Raw genomic sequence first — 17,304 nt, forward strand, 5'->3', positions numbered from 1 at the left:
GTTGCAGACTTATCGGCACTGGGTTTGGCTCAAGAACCAGAAGGAACCCAGATGTTTGTAATTTCTTTTCATTAAAGGCTATGGGTTGTTAGGGGTTGTTCTTCCCAAAGTGGTGGTGTAAGCCTGAGCATAAAAGAGAAATGGGACCATAACAATTCAGCTTGTCAAATATTGCTAGACCTCACCTTGTCCTCTTGCTGGTAGTGCAGGACACTAGAGGTCAGTGGAAGCAGTGTTGAGACATTCTATATCTATTCCTGCTCTGAGTGATAGTCTCACTGCTAATAAGATTTTGGATCCTTGGCTAAGTAAATCAGGAACTACATGTAAATGTGTGTATGTTTGTTCATGTGTTTGTGTTCTTTCCTCTGATTCATAGCTGATACCAAACCTTTGTTTAGGGCTTACTTACATGGGCTAGTCACAGTTCTAATGTTCTACAAGTATTAAGTCTTTTAATAATAATATCCAAATGAATTAGCCATTTTCAGATAGGAAATTGAGAAGATTGAGTAACCTTTTTCAGTAATGCTATTAATACTAAGTAGAGTAGCTGGGTTTGATCCCGGGAAGTTTTGATACAGACCTTATAGTTTTTTGTTTTTTTTTAAGATTTTATATATATAAAACATGCATACACACACACACATATATAATATATATGTGAGAGAGAGAGAGAGAGAGAAGGAGAGAGGGAGATGGAGGGAGAGAGCATCATCAGGGGCAGAGGGAGAAAGAGAAGCAGACTCCCTGCTGAGCAAGAAGCCCTATGCAGGTTGATCCCAGACCCTGGGGTCAAGACCTGAGCCAAAGGCAGACACTTAACTGACTGAACCACCCAGGTATCCCTAGAGCTTATACTTTTAAATGCTCTACTGTATACTAGCCTCTCTGAGCGCTGCCAGCAAATTTTAATTATTTTTGTCCTCTAATGGATGCCTCTATAATTTAAAATAGTATACTTATATCACTATTTCTTGATTCATCATCTAAGGCAGTAACTTAGATGCTGTTTACGTGTTTTAACTTTGAAGATGAGGATTTAATTCATTTACGCTATTCTTGTGCTACTTCAAATTTTATATAGTTATATATTATCGATGTTCTTTTCTCTATCTTTGCAATTCTAGTATACTTAAACCTCTATGTTCCATTAGCTTTTAGCATTATCTCTTATTTCTTGTTTTATGAAGTGAGGATGTTATCATTCATATCCTTTACTTCAACTCTTTTACCTCCTTTTGGCCTTTTAACTTCTATCAGATATCTATTGACTTTAAAATTATCAGTCGATAATATTTATATTCTATTTAAAGAAGGCAGTATAGTTGTGGTTCAGAATGTAGATATTGGAGCCAGGCTGCCTGGTTTCAAAAGCCAGGTTCTATGACATTATAGCTGTATGAACTGGCAAGTTATTTAATCTTTCTGTGCCTTATTTTCCCCAACTGTAAAATGGGGAGTAACTTATTTCACAAGATTATTATGATGCTTAAATAATTTAATATATGTAAAGCATTTAAAACAGGACTTGGTACATAATAAATACTATGTAAATAATTGCTATTAGTGTTAAAAACTTTCTGTAATTGTAGTTAACTCTTCCATGCTTTCAATTTATACTAAAAGGTAAAATCAGTAAACAGCATTTAACTATTTAACTTATTATGATTATACGATACAGAATAAAATAGTATATATTATGATTCCATTTCTTTTGTCTATGTCCAGAGGCCTCACCCTATGGATAATGCTTCTGGGATCAAAGTAAAATTGATTATTTTTCTTCTACTACATAAATTTCTTAAAATTATATAGCATTTAAATTTTCTTTGTAATTGTACCTTGACTTTCTTATGTATTGTTTTTCCTTCTAGAGTTAGGACTTAATTGTTTTTCCTTCTAATTGACAAAAGAGTAAGATATATTCATTCTGAAAATTATCTGCTTTCTCTGTCATATTGGGTTCTAAAATCTTCTTGGTGACAGCCCTTTTATTTATTTATTTATTATTATTATTTTTAAAGATTTTATTTATTTATTCATAGAGACGCAGAGAGAGAGAGAGAGAGAGAGAGAGAGAGAGAGAGAGGCAGAGACACAGGCAGAGGGAGAAGCAGGCACCATGCAGAAAGCCTGACGTGGGACTCATCAGGGTCTCCAGGATCACGCCCTGGGCTGCAGGCGGCGCTAAACCGCTGTGCCACCGGGGCTTCCCGGTGACAGTCCTTTTAGATCCTTTTGTCTTTCTGATCCACTTGGGATCTGTTACTCTTTAGGTTGGCTGCATAGCTGTCATTCAGGATCTTCCCTTTGCTATGTTTCTGGGGTAGATCTTCTGTTTCTTAGATCCAGTGTTTTCTTTGTTTCTCACTTCATTTTACTGAATAACATTTTCAGTATCTTCAGAACATTGCCTAATAACAAATCTTACCTGTCTGAAAATGTTTTTGTTTGATCCTTATATTTGAATGACCTATGGTATAGAGTTTTAAATTCAAAGCATCTTCCTTCAGAATTTTGAAGACATGCTACATTGCCTTCTAGAATTTTGTGCTATTCCTGAGAAGCCTGATGCCTGCTTATTTCTTGCCTTTCTGGAAGATTTTAGGATATTTAATTTATATAGCTCATGCTCAGAAATCTAAAGAATATATTTAGATATTGATCTTATTTTTTTCATATATCTGTTAGCCATTTGTATATCTTCTTTGGAGAAATGTCTGTTCATGTCTTCTGTCCATTTCTTGACTGGATTTTTGTTTTCTGGGTGTTGAGTTTGATAAGTTCTTTGTAGATTTTGGATATTAGCCCTTTATCTGATATGTCATTTGTGAATATTTTCTCCCATTCTGTAGTTTGCCTCTTAATTTTGGTGATTGTTTCCTTTGCTGTGCAAAACCCTTTAAAGTCCCGGTAGTTATTTTTGCTTTTGTTTTCCTTGCCTCTGGAGATATGTCTAGTAAAAAGTTACTGCAGCCGAGGTCAAAGAGATTGCTGCCTGTGTTCTCCTCTAGGGTTTTGAGGAGTTCCTGTCTCACATGGATTGTTTTTTCTTCTTTTTTTTTTTTTGGATTGTTTTTTCTATATTTTCTTGCTTTTCTGTCTCTGGAACTTCTCTTAGTCTTACTCTCCATTTCTTCTATCATTTGTTCTCCTATATTTTTCTTTTTCTTTTTGCTGTGTGTTCTAAGAAATGTCCTTGTCTTTATTTTTCTTCCTTTTGAAAAATATTTTTAGCAGTCATATTTATTTTCAAGGAACTCTGTTCCTTTAGTGCTCTTTGTTTCTATGGCATCCTGTTCATGTTTTATAATATTAAAGATACTAGTTAGAATTTAATTTTTTACATTTTCTTTTTCCTGAATATTCTTTGAGACTGATAATCTTTGGGAATGATCTCTGAAATTAGTTTTTTTTTTTTTCTTTTTCTTCCCTGCTCCCAGTTTCCTCATATGCTTGGAAATTCTTCAAACTTGTTTTTATTTAAGAATAAAGCATACATTGATGATTACTGGAAGCTGACATGAGTTTTCTCTGTTATTGAATAGATAGATATATTTCTGATAGGTTTCTTTTCTGAATGGAAGCCTGACTGAGACCTCTGTCTACGTGGGTGAGTTGTATCAACCGGAAAGCTTTCGTTTAGGATGTATAGGCAGAGGCCTGGCTATTATCTGGTGTTCCGTCATTGTCATTTGATTTTATTCTGGTTGTTACCACTCACTTAATCAATCAAAAAATCTAGCTAGTTGCCTAGTATAAGTCTCTAAAAAGCTTAGGTAGATTTATTGGTTGTCTTTTGTTGTATAGGAAACTTCCTAAGGTTAAGCAAAGCTTAATGGCTTAAAACAGCAACCATTTGTTTAGCTCACCATCTTCTGGATCAGCACATTAGGCTGGGATCAACTGGATGGTTATGATCTCAGCTTGGCTCCCTTATGCATTTGTGTTCATCTGTTTAACTATAGATGGCTGTGTTTATGAGGATGATGAGCTCTTGGCTGAGGCATTGGGGGCAATTAGGCCTTGTATCTCTCTCATCCTGCAGCAGGCTAACCTAGCTAGGCTTATTCAAATGACAGTTTCAGGGATCTAAGCAAGGTAGCAGAATTGCAAGGACTTCTGAAGTACATACTTAAAACTGGCTTAGAATTTACAGTGTCCCTTCTGTTGGGCTGTTGGCAAAACAAGTGAATAAGGGAATACACTATATTTTTTAATGGGAATAGCAATGAAGTCATATTGCAAAGGATATTAATTCAAAGAGAGATAGACCATTATGTTCAGCCATCCTTTCTAGGGAATTGATATACTATATATTTAAATATCTTTTTACTTTTAAGAATAAAATTTTATTATTTCTTGAAAATTTTATTTATTTATTTGAGAGGGGGAAGAGAGAGCCAAGAGCGAGTGTGAGCAAGCATGAGCAGGGGGAGGAACAAGCGGACTCCCCTCTAACCAGGGAGCCTAACCCGGGGCTCAATCCCAAGACTTGGAGATCATGATCCGAGCTGAAGTGCTTAATGGACTGAGCCGCCCAGGTGCCCCCAAAATAAAGTTTTATAGTTTCCTTTATATATATATATGTGTGTGTGTGTGTGTGTGTGTGTGTGTCTATAAAGTGTATACAGTTGACCCTTGAACAATGGGGGTTAGAGGTGCTGACCCTGAACAGCCAAAAATCCCTGTATAACTTTTGACTCCCAAACTTGACTAATAGCCTACTGTTGACTGGAATTGTTACTGGTTTAAGGCTTAATTAACATATTATTTTGTATGTTATATGTATTATATACTGTATTCTTATAATACAGGAAGCTAGAGAAAAGAAAATGTTATTAAGAAAATAAAAAGAGAAAATACATTTACATTACTGTACTGTAAAAAAAAAAAAAATCTGATGGAGGTGGACTCGTGCAGTTCAAACTGTGTTGCTTAAAACTGTCTATGTTGGAAAGCTTCCTAACCCTCATTCCTTGTATGCTGTGCCAAGCCAGGTCCTGTCGGTTTTGCTTTGTAATTACTGTACAATCCATCCTTTTTTCTCCTGCTGCTACCACTCTAGATAATAATAATCTGGATATAGATTATTATCCAAGATTCTACTCATGTACCATTGCAATTATATTTTATCCAATTTTTACAATAGCATCATTCATTTACCCCTTCTAGCCCCCCCTTTACCCCCACATCAGAAATTTATTCTCCACCACTACAGCTAGGGTGTCTTCCTTTTATAATGCAAATCTGGTCACATCTTCTGCTTAAAAAGTATCAATATCGTTCTGTGACCCTTAAGGTGAAGATCATAATTCTTACTGTAGTCTACAAGAAAATGCTATTATTGTTGAGATCTGAAAAACGTATAAATGTATGGGATAGCCAGGCACATTCTAATATGGCAAGGTTTTGAATTTTACACATGTAAGGACCTACAGTCAAGAGGATATTATTATTATTATTATTTAAGATTTTATTCATTTATTTGAGAGAGAGAGTGAGTGAGCCTAAGCAGGAGGAATGGCAGAGGGAGAGGGAGAAGCAGACTCCTTGCTGAGCAGTGAGATGTGTATAGGACTTGATCTCAGGACCTGGGATCATGCCTTGAGCTGAAGGCAGACACTTAACCAGCTGAGCCACCCAGGTGCCCCTTAAAGTCTATTCTTGTAGCAATTGTCAAATATATATAATACAGTATTATTACCTATAGTCACCATACTGTACATTAGATCATCAGAACTTATTCATTTTATAACAGGTTTGTACTTTTAACCAACATCTTCCCATTTCCTCCACCTTGCAGCCCCTTGCAGCAGCACTTCAAGCACCATTCTACTCTTTTTATTTTAGCTTGTTTTTTTCAGGTACTGTACATAGTGAGATTACACAGTATTTGTCTTTCTCTGTCTGACTTCTGTCATTTAGCATAATGCCCATTAGTAATGCCCAGGATTTCCTTCTCATGGCTGAATAATATTCTGTTGTATATATGTGTATGCATGTGTGTGATACACACACACATATATATAGTAGTTCTATTTTTAGTTTTTGAGGAACCTACACACTATTTTCCATAATGACTATACCAATTTACATTCCCACCAATAGTGTACAAGGATTCCTATTCTCTATATCCTTGCCAACACTTATTACATCTTTTTTTTAAGGGTTATGTGCTTTTTTCTTTTTTAAAATGTTTTTTTTTATTGAAGTGTAGATGACATACAATATGCAATACTGATTCAACACTTATATATGTTAGTCAATGCTCACAATAAGTGTAGTCACCATACAATGTTATTAAAATAGTATTGACTATATATGTTATACTTTTCATCTCTGTGACTTCTATATAACTGAAAGTTTATATCTCTCCATCTCCTTCACCTGTTTGCCAATTGCCTACAGTCCTCCAGTTGAGTAACCACCAGTTTGTTCTTAGTATTTATGAGTCTGTTTCTGTTTTGTTTGTACCCCATATTTTTAAAGATCCCACACATAACTGAAATCATATGGCATTTGTCTTTCCTGTCTGACTTATTTCACTTAGTTTAATACCCTCCAGGTCCATCCATGTTGTCACAAATGGCAAGATTTCATTCTTTTTTTTATGCCGAGTAATATTTAATTGCATATGTATGTTTATCACATCTTCTTTATCCATTCATCTTTTGATATACACTTAGGCTGCTTCCATATTTTTCCTGTTGTAAACAATGCTTCAGTAAACATAGATGTGTATAAATCTTTTTGAAATTAGTGTCTTTGTTTTCTTCAGAAAAACAGGAGTGGAGTTGCTAGGTTGTATGATATTTCTATTTTTAATTTTTTGAGGAACCTCCATACCAATTTCCAGAGTGGCCACACCAATTTACGTTATCAAAAACAGTGCACAAGGGTTCCCTTTTCTCCACGTCTTTGCCAAAATTGTTGTCTTTTTGTTACTAGCCATTCTCACAGGTATGAGGTGATATCTCATTGTGGTTTTGATTTGCATTTCCCTGATGCTTAATGATGTTGAACATCTCTTCATATACCTGTTGACCATTTGTTATGTTGTCTTTGGAAAAATTTCTGTTAAGGTCTTCTGCCCTTTTTTTTAACTTTTTTTTTTTTCTATTGAGTTGTATGAGTTCCTTGTGTGTAATTTGGATAGTAACCCATTACCAATATGTGGTTTGCAGATATTTTCTTGAATTCTGTCAGTTGCCTTTTTATTTTGTTGATTGTTTCTTTGGCTGTGCAGAAATTTTTAGGTTGATGTTGTCCCATTTATTTTTTGCTTTTGTTGCTTGTGCTTTTGGTGTCATATAAAATCATTTCCAAGACCAGTGTCAAGGAGCTTTTCCCTATGTTTTCTTCTAGGAGTTGTGCAGTTTCCTTTTTCTTGTTTCTCTATTGTTAGACCACTTGCCTTCAAAATGAGTGTTGTGGTTGTGTGAGGTGTCTTAGGAAGATTTTGCAGAAAATAGATTTGTTTTTGAGAATCTTTAAGCTGTGTGATGGAGAGTGTGCTTTGTAGAATGTGTCTAATGCTGTAGGTTGCAGTGTTCTTCTTTTTTCTCCCAACTTCCTCCTACCCAGATCACTAGCCAAACACAACTGCTTTTATTTTTCTACTTGTTTATCGTTTTGTCATTAGTCAAATTATATTTGTTCACTCCTGACAGTAGATTGCACAATATTCTAATCATCTAGTCCATATAGTAACTGTTGTAGCTAGAAGACCTTCAGAAGGCTTTTACCTAAACAAAGGAAAAATATCTTGGTCTGTTTTCTTTTGGATAGAATGGGGAACTTTTTGTTTTTTATTTATTTTGGAGTGGGATGTGAGTCCTTTTAGATCTATTAGGATTTTTCCAGGAACAATTTTGGAGTAAAGAAACTACTGCATACATCAAAAAAATATAAGGATTTGTGCTGCCCAACAGTATACAAGATTTTATCTAAAGATTTCAACTTTAAAAGGCTGTCAAATAGAACTACTACATAAATAATTAAAAGAAAATTTAATGTAAATTTCAGAGTAGGCTAATGTAGCAAGTTGGTAAGTGGGACTTTTACGGTTTCCTGATTTGGAGCTGAGATCCTAGAGCTAAGATTAAGAATATATTAGTGTCAGGTTATAGCCCCTGCCAAGGAAGCAGTTCTAGGCAGTTCCTGGTATATGATGGCTCTGTGCAGTTCCATATAACTCTGCCAACTCATTTATAGCTGATTGGTGATTATTGGACCCTGTGTTCCTTACTCTAGCTGCATCCAGGTCAAGAGCCTACAGATGCTGCCATGAAGGCACTGCCCTCATGGGGACCCTGACCAGTTGTTGGTCAATGAGATTCATTCTTTCTTTGATTTTTTAATCAAACTTTTATTTAAATTCTAGTTAATTAACATACAGTGTAATACTGGTTTCAGGAGTAGAATATAGTGATTCATCCCTTACATGTAACACCCACTACTCAACACAGTAAGTGCCCTCCTCAATACCCATTATCCATTTAGCACATTCTCCCACCCACGTCTCCTCCAGCAACCCTCAGTTTGTTCTCTGCAGTTAAGAGTCTCTTATGGTTTGCTTCCCTCTCTTTTTTTATTCCCTTCCCTTAGGTTCATCTGTTTTGCTTCCTAGGTTCCACATAGGAGTGAAATCATATGGTATTTGTCTTTCTCTGACCTATTTTGCTTAGCATAATACACTCTACACCCGTCTACATCGTTGCAGATGACAAGATTTCATTCTTGTTAATGGCTGAGTAATATTCCATTGTATATGTATACACACACACACACACACACACACACACACATATACGCACACACCCCACCCCATCTCTTCTTTATCATTTGATCAGTCGATGGACATTTCGGGTCTTTCCATAATTTGGTTATTGTTGATAATGCTGCTGTAAACATCGGGATGCATGTGCCTCTTCCAATACATATTTTTGTATCCTTTGGGTAAATACCTAGTAGTGCAATTTCTGAGTCATAAGGTAGTTCTATATTTAACTTTTAGAAGAACTTCCAAACTTCTCTAGAGTGGCTGCACCAGTTTGCATTACTACCAATAGTGTAAGGCGGTTCCCCTTTCTCTACATCCTTGACAACATCTGTTGTTTCCTGTGTCGTTAATTTTAGCAATTCTGACAGGTGTGAGGTGGTATCTCATTGTGGTTTTGATTTGTATTTCCCTGATGATGAGTGATGTGAAGCATTTTTTTTTATGTGTCTGTTAGCCATCTGGCTGTCGTCTTTGGAGAAATGTCTATTCAAATCTTCTGCCTATTTTTTAACTGGATTATTTGGGTTTTGAGTATTGAGTTTGATAAGTTCTTTATAGATTTTAGATATTAACACTTTATCAGATATATCATTTGCAAATATTTTCTCCCATTCCATAGGGTGCCTTTTAGTTCTAGTAAGAAGTTGCTTTGACTGAGTCAAAGAGGTTGCTGCATTCTCCTCTAGTATTTTGATGGTTTCCTGTCTCACATGTAAGTCTTTCATCCATTTTGAATTTATTTTTGTGTATACTATAAGAAAATAGTCCAGGTTCATACTTTTGCATGTTGCTGTCTACTTTTCCCAACACCACTTGTTGAAGAGAATGTCTTTTTTTCCATTGGATATTCTTTCCTGCTTTGTCAAAGATTAGTTAGTTGATCATATAGTTGTGGGCCCATTTCTAGTTTTCTATTCTGTTCCGTTGAACTGTGTTTGTGCCAGTACCGTACTGTCTAGATTACAGCTTTGTACTGTAGCTTGAAGTCTAGAATTGTGATGCCTCTAGTTTTTCTTTTTCAAGATTGGTTTGGCTATTCAGGGACTTTTGTGATTCCATACAAATTTTAGAATTGTTTGTTGTAGCTCTGTGAAAAATGTTGGTATTTTGATAGGGATTGCTTTAAAAGTTTAATTGCTTTGGGTAGTTTAGATATTTTAACAATGTTTGTTCTTCATATCCAAGAGCATGGAATTTTTTCCCATTTCTTTGTGTCCTCTTCAGTTTCGTTTCTTTTCTTTTCTTTTCTTTTCTTTTCTTTCTTTTCTTTTCTTTTCTTTTCTTTTCTTTTCTTTCCTTTCCTTTCCTTTCCTTTCCTTTCCTTTTCTTTTCTTTTCTTTCTTTTCTTTTCTTTTCTTTTCTTTTTTTTTAAGATTTTATGTATTCATTCATGAGAGACACAGAGAGAGAGGCAGAGACACTGGCAGAGGGAGAAGCAGGCTCCATGCAGGGAGCCCGATGTGGGACTCCATCCCAGGACCCCAGGATCACGCCCTGTGCAGAAGGCAGATGCTCAACCACTGAGCCACTCAGGAGTCCCTTCAATTTCTTTTATGTGTTCTATAGTTTTCAGAGTACAGATTTTTTACCTCTTTATTTAGGTTTATTTCTGGGTATCTTATTGTTTTCGATGCAGTTGTAAATGGGATCAATTCCTTGATTTCTTTTCCTGCTGCTTCATTATTGGTGTATAGAAATGCAACCACTTTCTGCACATTGATTTTTGTATCCTTCGACTGCTAATTCATGTATCAGTTCTAGCAACTTTTTTGTGGAGTCTTCCAGATTTTCTGCATAGAGTATCGTGTCATCTGTGAATAGTGAAAGTTTGACTTCTTCCTTGCTGAATTGGATGCCTTTTTAAAATTTCTTTTTATTGTCTGATTGCTGAGGTTAGGACTCCCAGTTCCAGTACTGTGTTAAATAACAATGGTGAGAGTGGACATCCCTGTCTCGTTCCTGAGCATAGAGGAAAAAGCTCACAGTTTACCCCCATTGAGGGTGATATTAGCTGTGGGTCTTTTGTATACAGCCTTTATAATGTTGAGCTATGTTTCCTCTATCCCTACTTTGTTGAGGGCTTTTTTTTTTTTTTTTTTTAAAGCATAAGTACAACAATACAGGCTGTTGGTTACAGGAGCAGAAATCAGAAAAACACAGAGTCATATCTGTGTTGAAATATAGAGATCTTCCAACTTTTGTTAGAGCTACCTGAATCTAGATCTTAAAAAATATTTTTGATATGATTAGATTCTATATAAGTTTTATATAAGCTTGTTTTTAAGTATAAGTGAGGTGTAGGTTACGGAGAATAGTGCTCTAGTTTGTCAGTTTAACATGAGACAATTTTTCCTGCTTCTGTTCTCTATGCATATCTACTTGAAATCCTTATGTGAGTGGCTACAGTTGTTGCACCAGTGATTTTATTTGAAGTTCCCACTGTAATTCTTGTCCACTTGAGCTATAAGAACTGACAGCATCTTCTGTTGCTGTCATGACTCCTTTAGGCACAGGGAGTGCGGCTCACTAAGATAGTGTTTATTTTATAGAGTAATAATCTTTTGTTAAATGTTGTTCTCACTTCTATTCCAAAAAGTGCCACTGCCAAATAAAAATTTCACTTTTAAGGAGAAAACATGTACTAGACAGTCAGGATTTAGTATAGGGTTCGTGCTTTTGGCTTCTGGTAATAAATTATTTCTTTGAAGTAAGCTATTAATGTGTGGTTATATAGAAATATAATGGGTTAAAGAGAGATTCATGTGTGCACACAGAGATACAGAAAGAGATGGAGGAAAGGAGAGAGAAATACCACATTCTCTTTTCCAGGTTTATGCTTTCCATCAGAACCTTGAGAAAATAATCCAGCTTGTATAAATAACTGCAGCCCTTACTGAATTTCTGTTGATTTTTTTTGGAGAGAAGTTGTATTGAGATTGTCATAGTCACTATGACCTCTGCTTTTTAAGTAGATATTGGGAACAACCTCTCTCTCTAAGGAAAAGGTTAGGTGTTTGAGTTAGAGATACAGAATGCACAGGGTACCCTAGCCTGACCTTCTAGCTGTTCAGTTGAGGACATTTCCTACTTCTCTTCCTAGTAGTGTTTTTTTTTTTTTTAATCAATAAAGTGGTGTCTTTGACAGCCTCTCTCTATGACAGCACTTCTTGGCATTCTTTCTTATAACTTAGGGGACTTTCTTTAGCAAATTTATTTCTTCACAATTTCCAATAGTTCCCGGTAGCAGCTCCCCATGGTGTAGCTTCTTTAGAGCTGATTTGATCCCAGGCCTCTTGTTTACTCCTATAGAAACATTGTCTGTTCCTAGCCTTCCTTTTTAGTCTCAACTTCATACTAGTTCTTTCCTTTCTGTTCTTCCTCAATGGACTTATCTATATATCAATACACTTGCAGTTTTTTGCATGTGATCCCATTTCATATTCCTGCCCTTTATGTCAGCACCCAACTCTGGATCAGAGGTTATTTTTTTCTGTGATTTCTCAGATGGAATTAACCACTAACTCCTTTGTGCCCATCATATATATATATACACGCTAACAATGGTTATAAGCATCTGTAATTCTTTGTTGTTTTTTATATCTCCTTTGAGTGGAGCAAAAAGCCCTGCCCAAATTGTAGATTCTTGAATAAATAATAATCTTTTAAGCCACTAAATTTTAGAGTATTTTATTATGCAGTTATAGAAACTGAAATAGATTTTGGTATTTGGAAGTGTGGTGACATGTAACAGAAACCTAAAAATGTAACAGTAGTTGAGGCCAAACTAGGAATAGACAATGGGCAGAAGCCGGAGGGCTTTGAAAAAATTGGTGGAAACCCGGTAGCCCTTGAGGAGGAAGTCAGTGAAGGTTTAAAGGAAAGTAAAAAAAAAAAAAAATCATTTGGAGTTAGTGAAAAGATCCTTGATATGTAATAGAAGAAAGTTTAGCAACATTGTCACCTATGATAATGTAGAAAGTAGGAAATGGTTTGCTTGATGACAGTGGATTGTATGATAAAGGTATTCCAGGGATGTTTTCTGGTTGTTTCTTGCTGCTTGTAATAAAATATGATAGGAGAGAGTGCTATGGTATGAATCATTGTGTCCTCCAAAATTCTTAGGTTAAATCTTAATGCCCATATGATGATATTAGCATTTGGGGCCTTTGGGGAGATACCTGGGTCATGAGGCTGGAGCCCTCATAAATGGGAGTAGTGCTTTTGTAAAAGAACCCCACAGAGCTGACTAGCCCCTTCCACCATGAGAGAATACAGTGACAGGTTGGCAGTTTGCAATGTAGAAGAGAGTCTTCACTAGAACCCAACCATGTTGGCACCCTGATCTTGGGCTTCTAGCCTCCAGAACTGTGAGAAATAAATTTTTGTTTATTTTAACAATGCCACACTGGCATTTTGTTAAAGTAATCTGATCAGAATAAGATAAACTAAGAAAAGAATTGTTAAATATAAAGGAACCAGAACTTACTGAGTTCAAAAATAAAACTCTCTTTTCTAGTTTCTCCAGATGGCAGACAATTCTCAAATTAAGAAAAGTCTAATGGAAAAAAAAAAACCAACTTAAAAATAAAATAAAAACTTGAAAAAAAAAAAGAAAAAGAAAAGTCAAGTGGAAAGAGATCAAATCTAGAATATTTTCAGAAAAAGATCCAACTACACTATTGTCATTTAACAGTGAAGCCAAGGGAATGATTATAAAACTCTTTTTTGAGGCCTCAGGAAATTTAATGTCATACCTCGCAAAGATAGTAGTTTCTTTAAGGAGCTGAGGACCTGCAGTGCTTCATAGATCTTCCTTATTAAACACAAAAGATTCTCTAAGAATTTTAAGAGCACTGTCTCTCAGAACCTTATGGGAAGCTCAAGGAGTTATTTTGAAGTTTATGGGTGTTAATGTAGTGGATTATGAATTGGTTCACATGAAGTCCATACACTTTTAAAAAAAAAAAAATACTTGTTTTTAAGAGCATTTTTAGGTTCAGAACAAAACTGAGCAGAAAGCACAGGGTTCCCCATATCCTCCGTCCCTCTCATACACTGGAGTGGTGCATTTGTTAAAATCAGTGAGCCTAAAAAAAAAAAAAAAAAAAAATCAGTGAGCCTGCACAGACACATCATTATAGCTCCTGGCCCATAGTTTACATTAGGATTCACTCTTGGTGTGTGTACAGTGGGTTTGGGCAAGTGTATAATGACACATATCTAACATTATAATATCATACAGAATATTCTTACTGCCCTAAAAATCTTCTATGCTTGCTTATTCATCTAGTCCTCCCCCAACCCCTGACAAACTAATCTTTACTGTTTTCATAGTTTTGCCTTTTTCAGAGTGTCATACGGTTGGAGTCATATAGTATGTAACCTTGTCAGATTGGCTTCTTTTGCTTAGTAATATGCATTTAAACTTCTTCCATCTTTTCATGGTTTGATGGCTCATTTCTTTTAAACACTGAGTAGTATTCTGTTGTCTGTATGGTTTATCCATTCACCTCCAGAAGGACATTGTGACCGTTTCTAAGGTTTGGCAGTTGGGCGTAAAGCTGCTATACACCGTGTGCAAGTTTTCGTGCAGACATAAATTTTCAACTCTTTTGGGTTAATACCAAGGAGTGTGATGTCTGTATGGTATTATAAGAGTATGTTTAGTTTTGCAGAAAACTGCCAAATTGTCTTCCAAAGTTTCTGTATCATTTTCCATTTCTACCAGCAATTAATGAGATTTCCTGTTACTCCATATCCTCACCAACATTAAGTGTTGTCAGTTTTCTGGATTTTGGCCGTTCTGGTAGGTGTGTAATAGTATCTTATTTTAATTTGTATTTTCCTAATATGATGTTGAACATCTTTTTATATGCTTATTTGCCATCTGTGTATCTTCTTTGGTAGGCTTATTCAGATCTTTTGCCCAGTTTTTAATCTGGTGGTTCTTTTTCTTACTTTTGAGTTTTAAGAATTCTTTGCATATTTTAGGTAATAGTACTTTATCAATATGTCTTTTGCAATATTTTCTCAGAGTCTGTGGCTTGTTTTCTAATTCTTGTGATCCACATAGTTTTTAAAAGGAGTATATCAATTTAGACTGAAAGGCACAGAGACAGTACAAAATGAAAAGAGGCCTTTGGATCTCAAACTTCTACAGTTAAGAAGAATGCCAAGAACAGGCTATTTACCATGGAACTTACAGCCCAGAGTAGGAAGACATGAACCACATGGATCATTCCCTAGTTGAAGAATTGGCAGCATATGCCCAGCTGGGTTTTAAACTTTTAATGGACCTGTGTCTGCTTCTTCATTTTGTATTCATGTTTGTGGAGATAGATAACTTATCTTTTTTGTTTACAGCTCTTCAGATCAAGAGGAACTATACTCAAGGGGCTATATCTAAGGAACTGTACCCAAGAAGTTCATCCATACCTGGACCTCAAGCCTGAGCCTAGTAGCTGCGGGTATTGGGGGAGGGAATGAGTATATTTTTTGCATGTTGGAAGGATGTGAACTGCTGTGGCCAGAAGGTGGACTGAAGCATATGGTATTTTGAAAACTGATTTCAACAATATTTGTGATTACACGTGTTCTTCTAGAACCATGCCACTTAGAAGCTGAGTGTATTTCTCCTCTTCTTGAACTTGTGTTGGCCTTTGAATTGAGGAGCTGATATGACTTATAAGGAAGTTAGGTCAGAAAAGGTGGTACTGTTTTTTGCCTGGCTCTCTCAGGTTGCTTACCTTTGGAACCTAGCCACTATAGTATGAGGAAGCCTAGTCTACATACAGAAGCTATGTGAAGCCAGCCAGGGTTTCATCTGACAGCGTCAGCCATCAGACACATTAGTGAATGAGGCTTTATTTAATTTCAGTCCCCAGCCTTTGAGCCACCCTGGTTGATGCTAAGTGGAGCAGAGACAAGCTGTTTAAATTGCAGATTCATGAGCAAAGTAAACGGTGTCTTGGTCAATATTAGGGTTATTTATTTATTTTTTATGTAGCCATAGTAACTGAAATAATTAGAAAGATATATAGTTTTAGAGTTTGTTTTTTAATTAAGTTTTGGTAATAAAGTTTTGCTGTTTTATGAAATGAATTGGAAAACATTTCATCTTTTATTTGGTATGGAATAATTTAAATAACATTGTGGTTGTTACTTAACTGTTAGAATTCAGATTTAAAAAAAATATTTTATTTATTTATTCATGAGAGACACTCAGAGAAGCAGAGACATTGGCAGAGGGAGAAGCAGGCTCCTTGTGGGGAGCCCGATGTGGGACTTGATCCCAGGACCTTGGATCAAGACCTGAGCCAAAGGTGAATGCTCAACCACTGAGCCACCCAGGTGCCCCTAGAATTCAGGTTTAAAGGTTTTTTGGATGTGTTATTGAAAATAATAGCTGCCTGAGTGGCTCAGTCATTTAAGCATTGGGCTTTTGATTTGTGCTTGGGTCATGATCTTAGGGGTCATGGGATTGAGCTCTTGAATCAAGCTCTGTGCTCAGCAGAGTCTACTTGTCCCTTTCCCTCTGTTCTTCCCACAGTTCATGCACACTCTCCACCTCTGTCTCTCAAATAATAAGATCTAAATAAATAAATAAATAAATAAATAAATAAATAAATAAATAAAAATGATAGTCACCTTTCTAGTCTTTCTTTGGTAATTTTGGGTTTACTACTTGGTTTAATTTGGGTTATTTATATTTTCTAGGAAATAATACATTTATTCTTTCCCAGTCTTGCTAATATTTGTTTTGTTTTATATTCTTAAGCAGTTAAAAAAACACGTTTTTGGAATTACCAACTTTCTGTATCACTAATTATATCTGTTATTTTTATTCATTCTTTTTATTTTCTTTTGGTTACTTTTATGCTTTTTTTAACCTTAAGGTAAATATAACATTCATGTGATTGTCATTTTCTTCATAATGAAAGGATTTAGGGGCATAAATTTTTACTTAAGTATGGCTTTTGCTGTGTTCTGTGCATTTTTTTTATGTATTTATCTTTCCATTAATTTATAGGGAGCCTGTGATTTTTCCTCTTTGATCAGTTAATTTTCAAATTTTAAGATGTTTCAAACCATTTAAAAATTATTTCTAGTGTCATTAAATCATGATCAGTGACTGTGGTCTGTAATATACTTACTGTTGAATATTTGTTATAGTTTGCTTTATGGAAATATCTATATGAACAAATTAAAATATAAGTTCTCTCACTGAGTGAAATAAAATTCCATATTGTCTTAGTTTAGATGTAAGAAAGAGGCATCCTACCCTTTGAAACCATTCTGTCCCCTGAATTCTTGCACTTTGGGCCTGTGATAGCAGTGGCAACTTTGATGATCTCTGATTTACCTTGGCAGTGGGTGGTGGTAGTGGTGGTAGTGTTGTTATTATTCTTTCCTTATCTTGAAGAACAGCACCTGGCTTCTGTTGAGATGGATGTTTTAGGTCTGTGGTTTAGGTATTAATCTTCTTATTAAATGGTCACTTTGCTACACCATTAGTG

General features: G+C 35.6%; 1 protein-coding gene across 1 annotated transcript in view; it reads left to right on the forward strand.

The window, feature by feature from the left end:
• LOC118355542 (translation initiation factor IF-2-like) overlaps positions 1 to 15,889 on the forward strand; it is a 33,595-nt gene extending 17,706 nt beyond the window's left edge. The window contains exon 4 of the mRNA XM_035720078.1: positions 15,152 to 15,889. Within this exon, the coding sequence (XP_035575971.1) occupies positions 15,152 to 15,240 (89 nt within the window). The 3' untranslated portion in view covers positions 15,241 to 15,889. The remainder of the gene's footprint in view (positions 1 to 15,151) is intronic.
• The last annotated feature ends 1,415 nt before the right edge of the window (positions 15,890 to 17,304 follow it).

This window comes from Canis lupus, chromosome 8 (assembly GCF_003254725.2).
Source record: "Canis lupus dingo isolate Sandy chromosome 8, ASM325472v2, whole genome shotgun sequence".
NCBI classification, from domain to species: Eukaryota; Metazoa; Chordata; class Mammalia; order Carnivora; family Canidae; genus Canis; species Canis lupus.